We start from the raw sequence: 15,722 nt of genomic DNA, 5'->3' as shown, positions 1-15,722 counted from the left end.
CTGTGTTTTTCTCTACCCAACCATTTTTCTGGTCTGGTTAGTTTTAACACATGTACAGTTTCTCCACCCACCCATTAAGAGATGGCTCATGTCTTGGAAATTGGAATGAGGCCCAATACTGAATTATAATGCCAGTTTTCGTGGGTAGGAATGTAGTGTTCTATGTGTTTTTCACCGTGACATTAGAATGCGATGCTTTTACTAAAAAATCACTCCTGCTTAAGAATCAACAGAACACTCCTGGTTATAGAATAAGAGACTTTGCAGACATATATAATCAATATACTCATAAGTTTTTTTTGGTCGTTGTTGGATTTCGTTTCGTTCTATTCTATTGGGCGGCAAATGGAACTGAGTTATTCTGTTTGTTGGTGGACTGCAGGTTCTACACTATCTCGGCACAATACCTGGAGTTCAGCAACAAGGACATGACCTTGTTTCTACAGTTCTTGGTCAAGCACGAGCAGGACCTCGACTTTTGAGGCCCTCATCACCAATTGTCCAGCATTTGATCCATTCATCCATCCATCCACCTCTAAGAGGAAGAAACAGATGAATCAAATAACAATGCGATCTCTATGAGCTGATGGGTTCGTCGGAGGAGAAGAAGGACCTCTTCTCTTCATCAACACCAAGAGAAATCATGACCCACTCAAGCACAGGTGCCCCAGATTCGTACCCACTAAATCTTAATTTGTTGTTTTGTTTCCCTGGGAGTGGGAGTGGGAGGCGCATACATATATCATTCAAACTTAGGATGACCTTACATCTGTTGATATGAGCGATGCTTTGTCTTGTCAGGATGATTTTGAATGTGTTGGTTGCTTTATAAAGGAATGAATTTGACTGCATAAGTGAATGGGTTTCTGGATTCCCAACATGCAGCTTCATCCTTATTAATTTGGACCATGCTTTTCTGTTCTGGTTGTACACTACTACTTTGCATCTGTGCGGAGTCGGCTTTTTTCTCCTGTTTGTCCATGTGGATGTATCGAGTCCACTGCAAGTGCATCGGTGTGCTAGTCGTTGCTGTTGGTTTTTGCTGTCTTCACCAACATGATTTTTTTGCTTGTAAAATAGTGGTCTTGTACAAGTATAGCTAGATACAGAGATCATGGAAGCATAGAGGAGGGGGACTCGGACTGATTTTGGGTTATGAATGAGAAGTCCCTTATTCTTGCTATTTTCTGGTTCATGTTGGAATCCAAAGCTTTTTAGTTTTTGCATGACTTGTTGCCGCGTTTTCATTGAATTTTCAGTTATGCAGTTGTTATGGTACTAAAATTCCTGGCCACTTGTGCTCCATCTTCCTTGTGATGTTTGCTGGCACTTGTAATGTGTCTCCTTTATCACCAACTGTCCAAGACATATGAAAGCCCTTGGTTGTTGTCGTGGTTTCTTTTACCTTGTTTCTGAAGCATAATTGTCTTTTGGCAACAATGATCATGTAGTCATTAGAAACCACCCTCTAGTCTTGGTGTTGTATTTGGTTTGGTTTGGTAGATGATGCCTGGTTGTATCAATCATACACATTGTTCCAATGTTAAGATTTCATTTTGCTACCTACTTGATGAGCATGCTCAATTTGCACAATGACCAGTTTTTTTAACTAGCATCTGTGGATGTCCTCCTTGGATGTGGATGTCCTTCTTGGAGGAAAGATGTTATAGGAAAAGCATCATTTCTATGGAAACGACAAGTTGGTGCCAAAGAAAATTTTACCTATTTACATTTGACATGTTTCTTATTTATCCCTTTTGTTATATCTCAGTGATGCCATCATTATGTGACTGGAATTTCTGGCCTTTTGTACTCCCTCTCATGTATTGCCTGATATATAGGACAACTCTTTCACATGCATGGCTTCAGTGGCGGAGCTTGAACGGAAAAGTTGGGCGGGCCAGACTTAAGAAGAGCACAATTTTTTTTCAAATTCTGACTCATAAGGACATGTTACAAGCACCCAGGACACAAGATTGAGCTAGCAAATATGTATATATATAATATATATGTATCAAAGTACAGTTCAACCATGAGTCACTATTGATTTAGCTAATACAAAAGTGTCGAGACATTAGACATGGACTTACTCACATACTAGAAATCAACTCTCCGATCCTTCGTGCTTATAAAATCTGCAATGGCATCTTCATGACTGTAGTTCTCCAGAATTCCACCCTCTATGTGTACTAACAAGTTATTAGCCAGATTCTCATCTTCCATCTTATTGCGCAATCTTGTCTTAATGATCTTCATACTAGAAAATGCGCGTTCAGCACTGGCTGTAGAAACTGGAAGGGTAACGAGCAACCGAAGTAATCTGTCAATCAAATTGTAGACGGTATGTCTTCCTGTCTCCACAAGGCATCGACATAGATCAATTAAGGTAGATATGTTTTTCAAATCATCATCCTTGGAAGCATCTGAAACAAAGTGCTTAAGTTGTTGTTGTAATCCATAAATATCTTGGGGAAAATCAGCTGGGTAGTACTTTTTCACCATCTCACATATATCACTAGCTTTGAATCCTCTGAATTTGTTTGTAGGAATCAAGGTGGCGCTAATGGTTAGAAGATCCATTACCTTATCATTGAATCTTCGGCTTAATTCAAATAGTTGAGTGTCCAGTGTTGAGAAGAAAATTTCCACTCGAAAGTAATGCTCCTTGGTGAACTGATCAGGTTGACGACGAGCACGACCACCACGCATGATGTATGTTTCCTCAAACTTAGGATGACCTTACATCTGTTGATATGAGCGATGCTTTGTCTTGTCAGGATGATTTTGAATGTGTTGGTTGCTTTATAAAGGAATGAATTTGACTGCATAAGTGAATGGGTTTCTGGATTCCCAACATGCAGCTTCATCCTTATTAATTTGGACCATGCTTTTCTGTTCTGGTTGTACACTACTACTTTGCATCTGTGCGGAGTCGGCTTTTTTCTCCTGTTTGTCCATGTGGATGTATCGAGTCCACTGCAAGTGCATCGGTGTGCTAGTCGTTGCTGTTGGTTTTTGCTGTCTTCACCAACATGATTTTTTTGCTTGTAAAATAGTGGTCTTGTACAAGTATAGCTAGATACAGAGATCATGGAAGCATAGAGGAGGGGGACTCGGACTGATTTTGGGTTATGAATGAGAAGTCCCTTATTCTTGCTATTTTCTGGTTCATGTTGGAATCCAAAGCTTTTTAGTTTTTGCATGACTTGTTGCCGCGTTTTCATTGAATTTTCAGTTATGCAGTTGTTATGGTACTAAAATTCCTGGCCACTTGTGCTCCATCTTCCTTGTGATGTTTGCTGGCACTTGTAATGTGTCTCCTTTATCACCAACTGTCCAAGACATATGAAAGCCCTTGGTTGTTGTCGTGGTTTCTTTTACCTTGTTTCTGAAGCATAATTGTCTTTTGGCAACAATGATCATGTAGTCATTAGAAACCACCCTCTAGTCTTGGTGTTGTATTTGGTTTGGTTTGGTAGATGATGCCTGGTTGTATCAATCATACACATTGTTCCAATGTTAAGATTTCATTTTGCTACCTACTTGATGAGCATGCTCAATTTGCACAATGACCAGTTTTTTTAACTAGCATCTGTGGATGTCCTCCTTGGATGTGGATGTCCTTCTTGGAGGAAAGATGTTATAGGAAAAGCATCATTTCTATGGAAACGACAAGTTGGTGCCAAAGAAAATTTTACCTATTTACATTTGACATGTTTCTTATTTATCCCTTTTGTTATATCTCAGTGATGCCATCATTATGTGACTGGAATTTCTGGCCTTTTGTACTCCCTCTCATGTATTGCCTGATATATAGGACAACTCTTTCACATGCATGGCTTCAGTGGCGGAGCTTGAACGGAAAAGTTGGGCGGGCCAGACTTAAGAAGAGCACAATTTTTTTTCAAATTCTGACTCATAAGGACATGTTACAAGCACCCAGGACACAAGATTGAGCTAGCAAATATGTATATATATAATATATATGTATCAAAGTACAGTTCAACCATGAGTCACTATTGATTTAGCTAATACAAAAGTGTCGAGACATTAGACATGGACTTACTCACATACTAGAAATCAACTCTCCGATCCTTCGTGCTTATAAAATCTGCAATGGCATCTTCATGACTGTAGTTCTCCAGAATTCCACCCTCTATGTGTACTAACAAGTTATTAGCCAGATTCTCATCTTCCATCTTATTGCGCAATCTTGTCTTAATGATCTTCATACTAGAAAATGCGCGTTCAGCACTGGCTGTAGAAACTGGAAGGGTAACGAGCAACCGAAGTAATCTGTCAATCAAATTGTAGACGGTATGTCTTCCTGTCTCCACAAGGCATCGACATAGATCAATTAAGGTAGATATGTTTTTCAAATCATCATCCTTGGAAGCATCTGAAACAAAGTGCTTAAGTTGTTGTTGTAATCCATAAATATCTTGGGGAAAATCAGCTGGGTAGTACTTTTTCACCATCTCACATATATCACTAGCTTTGAATCCTCTGAATTTGTTTGTAGGAATCAAGGTGGCGCTAATGGTTAGAAGATCCATTACCTTATCATTGAATCTTCGGCTTAATTCAAATAGTTGAGTGTCCAGTGTTGAGAAGAAAATTTCCACTCGAAAGTAATGCTCCTTGGTGAACTGATCAGGTTGACGACGAGCACGACCACCACGCATGATGTATGTTTCCTCAAAGTCTGGAATGTCAATGGAATGGTTTACACAAAATTCAACAACCGTAGTAATAAATACTTGGTAGCCATCATCTGATCTCAACTCCTGAAGACATTGTTTTGTTGAGGAAACTAGGCGGACAGCATTCACAATATCTTGTGATTTCTTTTGTAAAGCTTGGCCAAGAAATTCTGTTATTTCAAAGATTTCCTTCATCAAACATAAGATATAAATGAACTCAAATGAGGACAAGTAGCCAAAAGAAGTGTCTGCATCTGCACGAATTGAGCCAATTGATCCATCGGCGGCTATATCTTGGATAACTGAACAAACTGGACCAAACATCTTCATAAGGCTATAAACTGAACCAAAATGAGAACCCCACCTTGTGTCTCCTGGTCGCTTAAGTGAGCGGATTTGATTTGCCCCTTGACCTGTCTCGATGCTAGCATTAGAGATTCCATTTTCTAGTTCAACTAGTTGGGCAAGATGAAGCTCATCATGGCGCTTTGAAGATGAGTCAACCGTGTTTATGATAAAGATCAATTTCTGAAAGAACTGGGAGATAGGAACCACTTCTTTAGATGCATCAACTAGAGCAAGTTGCAAGCGATGGGCATAACAATGGACATAATAAGCATATGGGCATTCGTGGAGGAAAAGAGCTTGCAATCCATTTAACTCGCCTCTCATATTACTAGCGCCGTCATAACCTTGTCCTCGAAGGTTCTGAATATTGTTGTTCAGGTTGTTGCTGTTCCAATTCAAGCAAGGGCAATACTTGGTCTTCCTCAACTTCAATTGTATCATCTCTTTTCCTTGTAAACACCAAATCAATTCTTTTCTGAGTCCGATTTTCCTTGCCCATGACTACCTCTGCCCGCCTGCTGCCTCTGTTTAATTTGCACAAGATCAGTCTATTAGTTATCACTAGCACTAGCAGTAGTAGACTTGATCACTCGATGTATGGAACTGACCAGAATCAGACTATTGCTTTGCCTTTTAAATTAGGAATTTGGGGGAATATTATTACCTTCCCCTGTTGCCCTGCTGGTTGGTGCGGTGTGTGAACTGTGAAGTGGGATGCACTGATGCAGTGATGCGGCAGGGGGTTGGAGCAGAACAGCCGGGGATTGGAGTTGGAGGAGAACAGCCGCAAGATTCCGGCGGGCGTCGCCGCGGCCAGGGGCGAGGCGGTAGCTTCGCGAACCACGAGATAGTGGGTCGTGGGCGTCTGGGCGAGTGGGCGGCGCGACCGGGCGACGGCGTGAGGGAGCCTGGCAGGGGCGAGGCGGCGAGGGCTAGGCGAGATCCCGCGGGGCGCGGCCGCGCGGGAGTCTCCGGCGGTTGCTCCGCGAGACAGCGGGCGACAAGCTCCGGTGGACGGTGGTGCTCCCTGTGCACGGCGGCTACATCCGGAGAACCTAGCTGAGAGGATGGGGAATCAGAGGATGCGTCTCAGCGTGTGCCTGTGCGTGCCTGAGACGAGAGGATGGGGATGATGTGTCTGTTCGTGGGCTGGGCTAAGATGACATGTAGGTAAAATCTTTTTTGTTAAATTCCTGGGCGGGCCATGGCCCGGTTTAGCCCCTACAGAGCTCCGCCCCTGCATGGCTTTGCTAATCCATCACTCCAACAGCGTGCGTGCAATGCAGTGCAATGCTTGTCAACAATGAAACTAAACTAAACTCAACTAGTAGCCCAGGTTCTGGGATTGGGGAAGTGGCTTGTCGTGTAGTAAAACATAACTTGCTGATATCTTAACTTGCAGCTTTATCTTATTAATTTGGACCATGTTTCATGTTTTGGCTGATGCATTGCATTGTTGTACACTACTATTTTGTATCTTTTTGGAGTAAGCTTGTTTCTCCTGTTTATCCATGTGGATGTACTGATTCCACTGCAAGTGTGTCGACATGCTAGTCGTCACTGTTGGTTTTTTGCTCTCGTCACCAACATTAAATTTTCTTGCTTGTAAAATAGCAGTCTTGTACAAGTATAGCTAGATAGAGAGATTATTCATGTTTGACCTGTTAGTGTGCAACATGAGCTTCTTCACTGACAACAAACTCATTTTGGCTGCTGACTTGTTTTGTTCTGAAAATGGCGGTTGTTGTAGCTTGGGGTGGCAAGCCTGTTCTCTACTCTTCCCTGAGGTCCTTCGCGTGGTCATGCCATGCCTCTTGTCGGTTCGCTAGTTCCGTGGTTTTGGTTTCAGCTAGCTCTTGAACGGGTGATGAAGTGGTTCGGCCTTGGCTAGCGACATTGAAGGTACTCTCTTTTTCCAACTCTGGCTTCCCCTCTTTCTCTGGGCACATGGTCATCAATGGATATGCAATGATGCACATTTATGTTTTAGATACCCTCATATGTCCTTTTCCACTAAAGAGTTGATCAGGATATACTCTCATGTTAGTTGTGAACCTTTTCTTATTTACAATCGAGGGGTAGGAAGTTACCTGAGCATTAATTGAATTCATAGGTTAGCTTATAAAGTAATTCTCGCCACTTCTGGAACTAGAACCATAGGTCTAGAGCTTCCTTTTTTCAACAGTGAAAATCCTAGTTATTGGCTGGCCAATTGTGCTAGTGAAACACTCGAGATTTGGGCTATACCTCTGCCAGCCAGTTATTGCTGGACTTGGACAGTGTGATGATCCCTTTTTTTGTACCATGGGCTGCATTGGTGCAGAGTAGCTATCAATATATGTGTGTGTTTGCCTTCTGCACATATTTTTTTCCATGTATTTCATACACATGGCATTGTGGTTGATTATCTGCTTCTCATTGCCACCGTTTCCAATACTTTGTAGTATGCCTGGTTTGGTTCATGGGGTAAGGTAAAGTTTCCTTTGCAAAAGTGACCCGACTTTGGAAAACCAGTAAATCATCAACAAAACTGCTCATATCGCTACTCGTCATGTAAGCTTTCCTTCTCTTGTCCACTTCAAGTGCGTCGGTGTGCTAGTCGTCGTCTCAACTTGTAGTCCAGGTTGTAGTCTGGTTGTGAGATTGGGGAAGTGGATTGTCATCTAGTAAATACAACTGGTTGATTGATATGATAGATGTTGTTGCTGCCCTTTTGACATTATATATCATAAATGGAAGAAGCACTGGTACTGATGTTTACTGGACTGGTGTGCAGGTGCTTGTGCGATGATGTGTCAAATGCTTTGTTGGCATCCGTCGCTATGCTGGTGGTGGTGTGACTTAAGAAGGATGGACAGAGGTCGTGGTGATGAAGCCCGAGGCCATGATGATGGATGGAGCCCTTGGTTGCTGTTCGTCGAGATTAGTTAGTTGTTTTGAGAATCGTTGTGCTATGTTGGTAGGATGGTTGCACTGGAGTAGGTAGGTAGTAGCTCTAAGATATTATCCATCCTGGTAGTTGTATTGATGGATGGAATAGGACGAGGCAAAGCACACTGTTGTATTTCTACTCACAACAATATGATGTTATATATAATACAATTGTTTCAATGCTTCTCAAATTTGTACCCAACGTGTTATGCTGCCAAAATTTATAGCCGAAATTCCCACGACTTGTCGAATTTTTGGCCTTCTTTGTAAGGAAACAAATGCTTTAGGGTGTTGACTGCAAAATGTTGGCGTCCCCTATGTAATGTTCATACAATACATTGGGGTCCTCTGTGTAATGGCCAGAAGGCCCCGCCGGGTCCAGGCGCACCCCGGAGTGGATCCTAACATTAATGGTGCAAGAGAAATTTAAACCCTTGCTAGGATGCTATTTTGAATCTCTCCTAACAAGTCAAACTACTTGATTTCTATACTGACTTTTTTTTGACTTGCTAGGATGCTACAGGGTCGACCCATAGGCCGGGCAAACAGGGCGACCCCCCTGAGCCCTGAGATGATGAGGGCCCCAAACACTAAATTGTATTATTAAACTCCATACTATTACGCAATGGTGATCACCAAAGGGAGAGCAATCTGTTCACATGTGATGGGATTGACGAGGTGCATCTCAGATATGTCGTCAACAGTTACCAGCCAGCCATGTGAGGACCCGATCAAACACCTAGTGCGTATAGGCGGCTCCGGGAGAGTTAACTTGTATGATCTCTTCTCTGCGAGGCTGTAGAGGCACGCAACACTCTCACCGGTGGATTTGGAGTGTAGAGGAGGCATGGGGTCTGCTGGAGATTGTACTGCCCAAGGCTCCGTAGGCTTGTGTATGCGGAGCGCCAGGAGGAACAGACAGAGCCGGCACGCACGAGGTCAGGGATCTCAAGGGTGGCAAAAATACCCATCAAGATGTCCGGAGGCAGCTCCGGCAGTGTAGTCTTCTTGGTCAGTTGTAGCTCAACATGTTCAGCTTTGCAGAATCTCTTTCTCTTCAGTGAAGTGGGAGTGAAGCCTAGCAGCTTTGGCAAATTTCTGAAGATTAGGGTGCACAAATACGTCCGGTGTATAGCAAGCCTCCCTAAGCTCATTATCCTGGCCACGCTACATGACTCCATTGGATATCTTGAGCTTCGGCCAAACTGACAAATTTCACAGAGTGTCTCTACAGATATCTTGAGCTTGGGCCAAACTGACAAATTTCTTCAGTAAGTTGGACCCAAAATTTCTGCAGAGAAAAGGCAGGCTCCTGGCTATACTTACATACGTAGATAAGAGAGAGAGAGAGATCACCAACCGCTTCAAACTCCAGTAGGAGACGCAAATCCCAGTCCAAAACTGAATCAAATTCCAAGTCACGCTGGGGTCATGCTCCGACGTCTTCCCCGGAGCACTGACCGGCGGCGGGCGACCAGAGGGGATTAATCCACCGGGGGAGGAGCAAGCTGGCTTCGAACTGTGGCCAGCCTCCGACGGCAACGGGGATCTTGTTGGTCCGAACTTGGCCAGCAAAGAAGGCGATTCGAGCCGCGGGGAGGAGCAAGCTGGATTCGCGCTGCCGGCCGTGGCGGTGGTGGTGACAGGCGGCTGCGCTGGGATTGGGAGCGGTGGAGCGGCGTGAGGGTAGCTTCTGGGTCCAGGAAATACGGCAATTCGTGCCGCGGGGGTGAGCTTCTGCTTCGCGCCGCCGTCAGCGGCGGTGGTGGCGACAGGACGGCGGCGCTTGAAGTGGGAACGGTGGAGCGGCGTGAGGTGGAGTGGTTTTTTTTCTTTTCTGTCTTCACATTTTCCCCAGTTTTGAGAGCGGAGACGTCAACGGCGTCAGGCCCACGAAGCCCACGAAAAAAATCATTTATTTGTTTTCTCTGATGAAAACATTTGCGTACTCGGTAGCAGGTTTGGCCCAGTCTTGAGATAACCCCTTTTTTTGCAGGGCCTAGACAACCCTTTTCATTTGACCAGTACTCGAGCAGTAGTACCCTCGGAATGGTTGATCGCAGGACGGTCCAGGACAGCTTCTGATTGCATCACCTGGGCTGAGTTAGCACAAGTATCAGGTAAATCCGAACATACCTCTCACGCTGAAGTAATCGCATTTTTCAGTAGTGAGACGCGGACGACCGAATGAATCTTGCTAGTTTTAGCAGGCTGAAATTTGTAAGCCATTGCACCCGCTTTCTGCAGAATTGGGAATGGTCTGAAGTATTTGAGTAGCAATGTCTGGTTGCTGCCTCTGTTGAAAAAGGCAGTGCCTAGGAGGCGCTTAGGCACGCCTAGGCGCTAGGCAATGGCCATACGCCTTGCCTAGGGCATAAATGGACGTCTAGGTAGGGCAAGCAAGGAATTGCCTACCCAAGCAAGAAAGGACGGAGCAGCAGGCAAAGAAAAAATAAATCCGTGGATTTAGTGATGAAGCCTGGATGGGAGTTGCCCTAATTAACCACCAAGACGAAGGAAGGAAAATAACACGTACTCCCTCCTTTCTAAAATGGGCTTTGCTACACGTACAAGATGTTATAGGGAAGAGGAGCTTACAGGGTGATATGGCAGCTTTTAATTGATCATTAGCAGCAGCACGGGCCCACCCCATTGAAATCGGGGGGTGTTTTAAAAAGTTTGGAAGGAGCCTGTAGAACTCCTGTAAAAGCCTGTACGTCTAGCATTTTTATTCTAAAATATAAGGCATAATTGACTTTGTATGGTATTTGATCACTAATATGTATCAAAGAACAAGGATTGCACATGTATAAACAGCATCGTTGTGATTCCACAAAAAAAATGAACTGCATCGTTGTCTACCACGTACAGATTATTTAGTGCATACATTTCGCTCATCTCATAAAATGGTCCGTTTATGAAAGTGCAGTCATCACTCATAATTCATCGGTGTTTACCACGTACTCCTCTGACATTCTTCCTTCTTGTTTTGTGCGTCCGTAACTAACGGACAAGAGAAGCCGGTCTTATTTTCGCCACGGGACTTTCCTAGGAAACCACGGCATAGCCAAGTTCCATGCACGTACCACACCACACGATGACCTTAATTATCCAATGAACCAGCGATGCTATTCGGCCCAGCCTACAAAGTCAACATTTGGTACGTAGAATCTGGCGACGACCAACTCGACGGTGGTGGCAGAGCCAAAGTTTATGGGTACATGCATAACTTTTGCATCATAAGAGCATCTCCAACAGGCGCGCCAAAAGACGCGCGTGCGCGGTAAACTCAGCTTTTAGCGCGTGCGTGGAACGTTTTGCCGTGCTCCAGTGGTGGCGGAAAACTCGCGCGTGGGGGATCCGCTTGCGCGCGCACGCGGAAAGGCGGCAGCTCGCTCGCCTTTTTTGGCGCACCGCTTCCGGCGCGTCTATAAAATGCGGCGTTCGCCACGCGCCTTCTCCACTACTCCGATTCCACTTCCTCTGCCACGCGCCTCTTCCTCCTCCTCTGCCACGCGCGCCTCCATCGCTCCAGCGCCCCGCCACCGACACGCCACCATGCCGCCGCGCCGCCGAGGAGCGTCGGGCTACCGCGGCGTCCGCCTGCGCCCCAACGGCGGGTACTACTCCGAGATACGCTCCCGCGATCTCCGGCTCGACCTCGGCACCTACGGGACTGCGCACGAGGCCGCCCGCGCGTACGACGCAGCGGCGTGGCGCCTAGGCAGGCCGCGCGGGTAGATGAACTTCCAGGACGTCTACACGCTCCAGCAGGCGCTAGACATCGCCCCGCCGCCTCGTCTTAACACGGCAGAAGACCGTGCGGAGCACGCTGAGCGGCAGCGCCGCCTCCTCGTCACCCAGGAGGACGAGCGGGTCATGGGGGAGTGGCGTCGGCGCCACCCGGAGGACGTCGCCTACGAGCAATCCTACTGGGCAAGGCGCCGCGAGGAGGACACGCGAAGGCACCGCAATTCGCGGTTGGGGAGGCGTCGGCGGAAGGCATTGGCGAATGCGCAGTCGGATATCGTTGTAGCAGGTGGGAGGTCGTTCTTCACGGAAAACGATGGTCGTTGGTTGGACATATGGCTCGATACCTCGGACGACACCGACGAGTATGATGATGGTGATGATGATAGCGACTTGGAGTAGTTTCTATCTAGTTGCGCCGTAGTTTATCTATGCTTTCGAACTATCTATCTAGTTGCACCGATGTAAAATACCTTTGTATCGTTTTTTATTTATGCAATCTATCTAGTTTTTATTTATCTATGCTTCCGATTCTAAAAATAAAAAAAGTTGTGTGCGCGCTGCATTTTTGTGCGCTGCTGGAGCGGCACGCGCGCGCTGCACTTTAGCGCAACTGCTGGAGCCAGCGTTGCGCGCCGCGCCAAACCAGGCGATGGGCGCGCGGCAAACCAGTTTTTTGCGCGCGGCGCGTTCGTCGCCTGTTGGAGATGCTCTAAGACATAATAACTTTTGCATAATATGTATTTTCCTTGGAAGAAAAAAGCTTTATGTTGTCCTCGGGGTTGAGGCAAACGCAGTTGTGATGTGCCCCTGCGCGTAAGCAATGCCAGAAGCCAGTTTGTTAATCCATACACATGCATGGTCCTTGTTCAACCTTCAAAGATTGCGTCCAGTCTGCCTTGCATATAATATTGCCCGGGTTCAGCTTTGCCAACGTGGTCGATCGATGGAAACTGGGTCCAACCTCTCACATGCATGGGTGCATGCACGCACGCGTGCTAGCTTAGATCCGTAGCGTCTCTTGTGATCGTGATAGATCCAGATGTAGTGCCCCAGCCACTGATACCTTTGATTGATTTCATTAGTTGCAAGTGTGCTTTAGATAATTGATTGAGTTTATAGATAGACGGGTGGGTCCTGGTGTTGGATTCGAATATATCAAGTGGCAACTTGGAGATATACTCCCTCTGTAAGGAAATATAAGACTTTTATTGTGATCTAAAATGTCTTATTTCTTTACAGAAGGAGGATGACTAAATAAACAGATGATCATGTGCTCTGATCTGCTCTGTGTTTCATAAGCTCGCGCGTATGCAGCACGGCATACATGTTTGCACCAGGGCATGCATACTACACGTATGCATGATCACATATGAAGAAGAGTGGAGTCGCGGAGTGTCAAGCTGTAGGCAATGATATACATCCCTCGCAAAACAAAAAAGTTATAATATGCATCACACCAAAGTAAATGGTGAGTGAGACACATGAGACGTCGAACAAGAGAGCTGATTCAATCATGTGTCGTTACGGAATTAGGCAGATTTCATTTAAGCTTAATCTAGATTGGCATCATCACAAGATTACTGACATGGCAAATCACATACAACAACCTAGGAACATGTAGCACATGCGCATATGGACCAATCACATATGTCAAGAGAGAGGGTGTCAGAACAGACGAGGCCATCGGAAACTCCACTGCAACACCATCTTCGGGGATGGTGGTGAAGACAGGGTGGTCGTCTGCCATAGGTCAAGTAGTCGAAGCAGACGGACAAGTGTGGAGGATGTAATTGAACTTGAAAGAGCAGTCACGCCAAGATGCTCCCAAAAACCTTATCGCACCTCACCCTCTGCAGTTTCCCAAGGGATGTGGTTTCGGAGGAATGCTCTTCCGGACAGTTGTGCACACAATCATCGTGATGGGGTCGTCGGAGCCGGAGCGGACTTTGTCAAGCCAAGACAAATCTGTTGCCACTCACTCCTTGCTCGGAAAGCTCCATGTCGAGATCTGAACGCGACCGCTGACAGGGACGGCTGGTTTAATTTTAACTGCGCCAGCCGCCGTGGATGCATGCATCAAACCCCAACAGATTTGCATCCGCATGCATTCTCTATAAACAAAAACGAGAAGAGACACATCCGGCTACCCGTCATCATCAGGCGTGGATGCATGTGTGTGGTGCCTCCAAATGACGCGATCCCGTGCCGAGTCCATGTGTCGCCGGACCGCCGGCGGAGCGAGCAAGCCGGTCGACCATTGCATGCATGCATGCCGCGCCGTAGAGAAGAGGGTGGAAAATTGTGTCCGTCTCTCCGATGCCGTCAAATGAATTAACAAATTAATTTTGCGAAATATAAGTGAATTAACAACTGACGGAGACGCGCATTGATCCTCTGCCATTTGTTCTCGCGCCACCGGTCATGGTGCTCATCCATCCGATCTCCTCCGTGTGTGTATATGAAATGGAGAAGTACTCCCTCTGTTGCATAATATAAGACGGTTTTCTCGACACGACACGACACGACACGACACGTTTGATGCTTTCGTCACTGTCATTCTCCCGTGCGTATTGCATGACGCGGGCGTCTTGTTAGAAGGTTTTTAAGTTTATCGACGGTAGAGGTAGAAAGCATCTGAGTTTGTAGGAGGCAAGATTAATCAATGTTTTAGGGAGAGAAACACAGTCCTTGACGCAGCACATGGAGGACGGGCTCGTGACCTCCCGCCACCGAGAAAAGTTGAAACCGCAACGAGCCTAGCTAGCTAGAGAAAGCTCCCCGAAGCAACTGCCGGCTCACCGATTGATTTGATATCTGCAACTGGAAAAAAATATTTTAACCGGAGACGCACGAGGCATCGTCAAGGCCTAGCGAAGTTAATCTTGAATAAGAAAAGATTGCTTATCATATTGTTGATGAAACGAATTAGAATGGATACAGAAATGATACAATACATTGACACAAATGCAAGAAGATGTTGGCATGGTGCTGGGGCGAATAGACAAGGGTTGTGTAGACCGAACAAGGGATACACCACGGCTAAATCTGCCTAGCCCAGACTACATCCATGGAAGGCGAGGAGACAGGAGAATGATTTTGGCAAAATGAACACACATGAATACCCGATTGCAAATTTCTAGAGCCGCCACTGGGACCCGGGATAACGAAAACGTGCCATGACCATCACGAGGCACCTCCGTCGCGTAGCCACGGCTCCAAACTCAGATTGCATCAACGTACCCCCACCAAGAACCCCTAGAGATCGGCAAGGGAGCCACATGACCCGGCTTGGCTGCAGGCAAAAGCCATGAAGGAGGCACCATCAAAGTCGTGCATAGCGCCCCGGATGCCCACACCTTGAGAGGCAGGCCAAACCAGGACCATGTCCAACATCTCCAAATGCAACACCGGGGACGCCGCCGGCGAACAAGACAACCCCTTCATGAAGGGGAGCAACGTTGTGACGCCATGTCCATCCAATAGAAAGAATCGGACATAGGGTTCCGAAGGTGCTTGAAGAGGGGCACAAATAAAGATCATGGCAGCGCCTCCAAGAACCACCACCTTAGGAAGGGTGATGCACCCGTTGCCCAAGGGCAGTGGGTGCCACCAGACTCACGAACATTAGATCTGGTGGAAGGATGAGGTATGGAGGTGGACGGGGTTGGGGAGGAGGCAATGCAGAAAGAGACAACGCAAGGGATGTGACAACAACTGGCGACACCCGCGAGCCAAGAACTAGAGGGGAACGAAGAACCGGGCTATCGGGGCTGAAGCCGCCAGGACATCAACGAGTGGAAGAAGAAGGAGGGGACATAGCTTACAGGACGCCGGGACCGGAGTCACGTGAGCGAAGGATGCTTGTGAGTCATGGACGTGGAGGACGCATACCCAAGGGCGTCGGGGTTAGAGCCGCACCAGCAATGGGCCCATCATTAGGGAAGGGGAAGCCGCAGACTAGGGGTTGATGCAACAGTTGGAGAAAAC

General features: G+C 46.5%; 1 protein-coding gene across 4 annotated transcripts; it reads right to left on the bottom strand.

Annotated features, from left to right (window-relative positions):
* Positions 1-1,976: 1,976 nt before the first annotated feature.
* On the bottom strand, positions 1,977-6,192 carry LOC119361947 (zinc finger MYM-type protein 1-like). Of its 4 annotated transcripts, XM_037627125.1 has the most exons (4): positions 5,716-6,192; positions 4,693-5,575; positions 2,584-2,716; positions 1,977-2,423 (listed from the first exon to the last, which is right to left on the bottom strand). In XM_037627125.1, exons 2-4 carry the CDS (start codon positions 5,490-5,492, stop codon positions 2,400-2,402), a joined length of 957 nt encoding a protein of 318 aa, XP_037483022.1. In that variant the 5' UTR covers positions 5,493-5,575; positions 5,716-6,192; the 3' UTR covers positions 1,977-2,399. The 4 variants fall into 4 exon arrangements, with proteins under 4 accessions (XP_037483022.1, XP_037483020.1, XP_037483021.1 ...); XM_037627123.1 differs by having other exon boundaries at positions 1,977-2,716; XM_037627124.1 differs by lacking the exons at positions 1,977-2,423; positions 2,584-2,716 and adding an exon at positions 3,953-4,399 and having other exon boundaries at positions 4,560-5,575.
* Between the last annotated feature and the right edge of the window lie 9,530 nt (positions 6,193-15,722).

This window comes from Triticum dicoccoides, chromosome 2B, assembly GCF_002162155.2.
Source record: "Triticum dicoccoides isolate Atlit2015 ecotype Zavitan chromosome 2B, WEW_v2.0, whole genome shotgun sequence".
In the NCBI taxonomy this organism is placed as follows: domain Eukaryota; kingdom Viridiplantae; phylum Streptophyta; class Magnoliopsida; order Poales; family Poaceae; genus Triticum; species Triticum dicoccoides.
This window is presented reverse-complemented; position numbering and strand designations above follow the sequence as displayed.

Excerpts from the sequence above, each read along its gene's own strand:
- LOC119361947 (XM_037627123.1), bottom strand. The coding sequence starts at position 5,492 with ATGATACAATTGAAGTTGAGGAAGACCAAGTATTGCCCTTGCTTGAAT. Across the intron at positions 2,717-4,692 it reads ATTCCAGACTTTGAGGAAAC|ATACATCATGCGTGGTGGTC; the intron begins ATACATCATGCG and ends GTTTGAGGAAAC.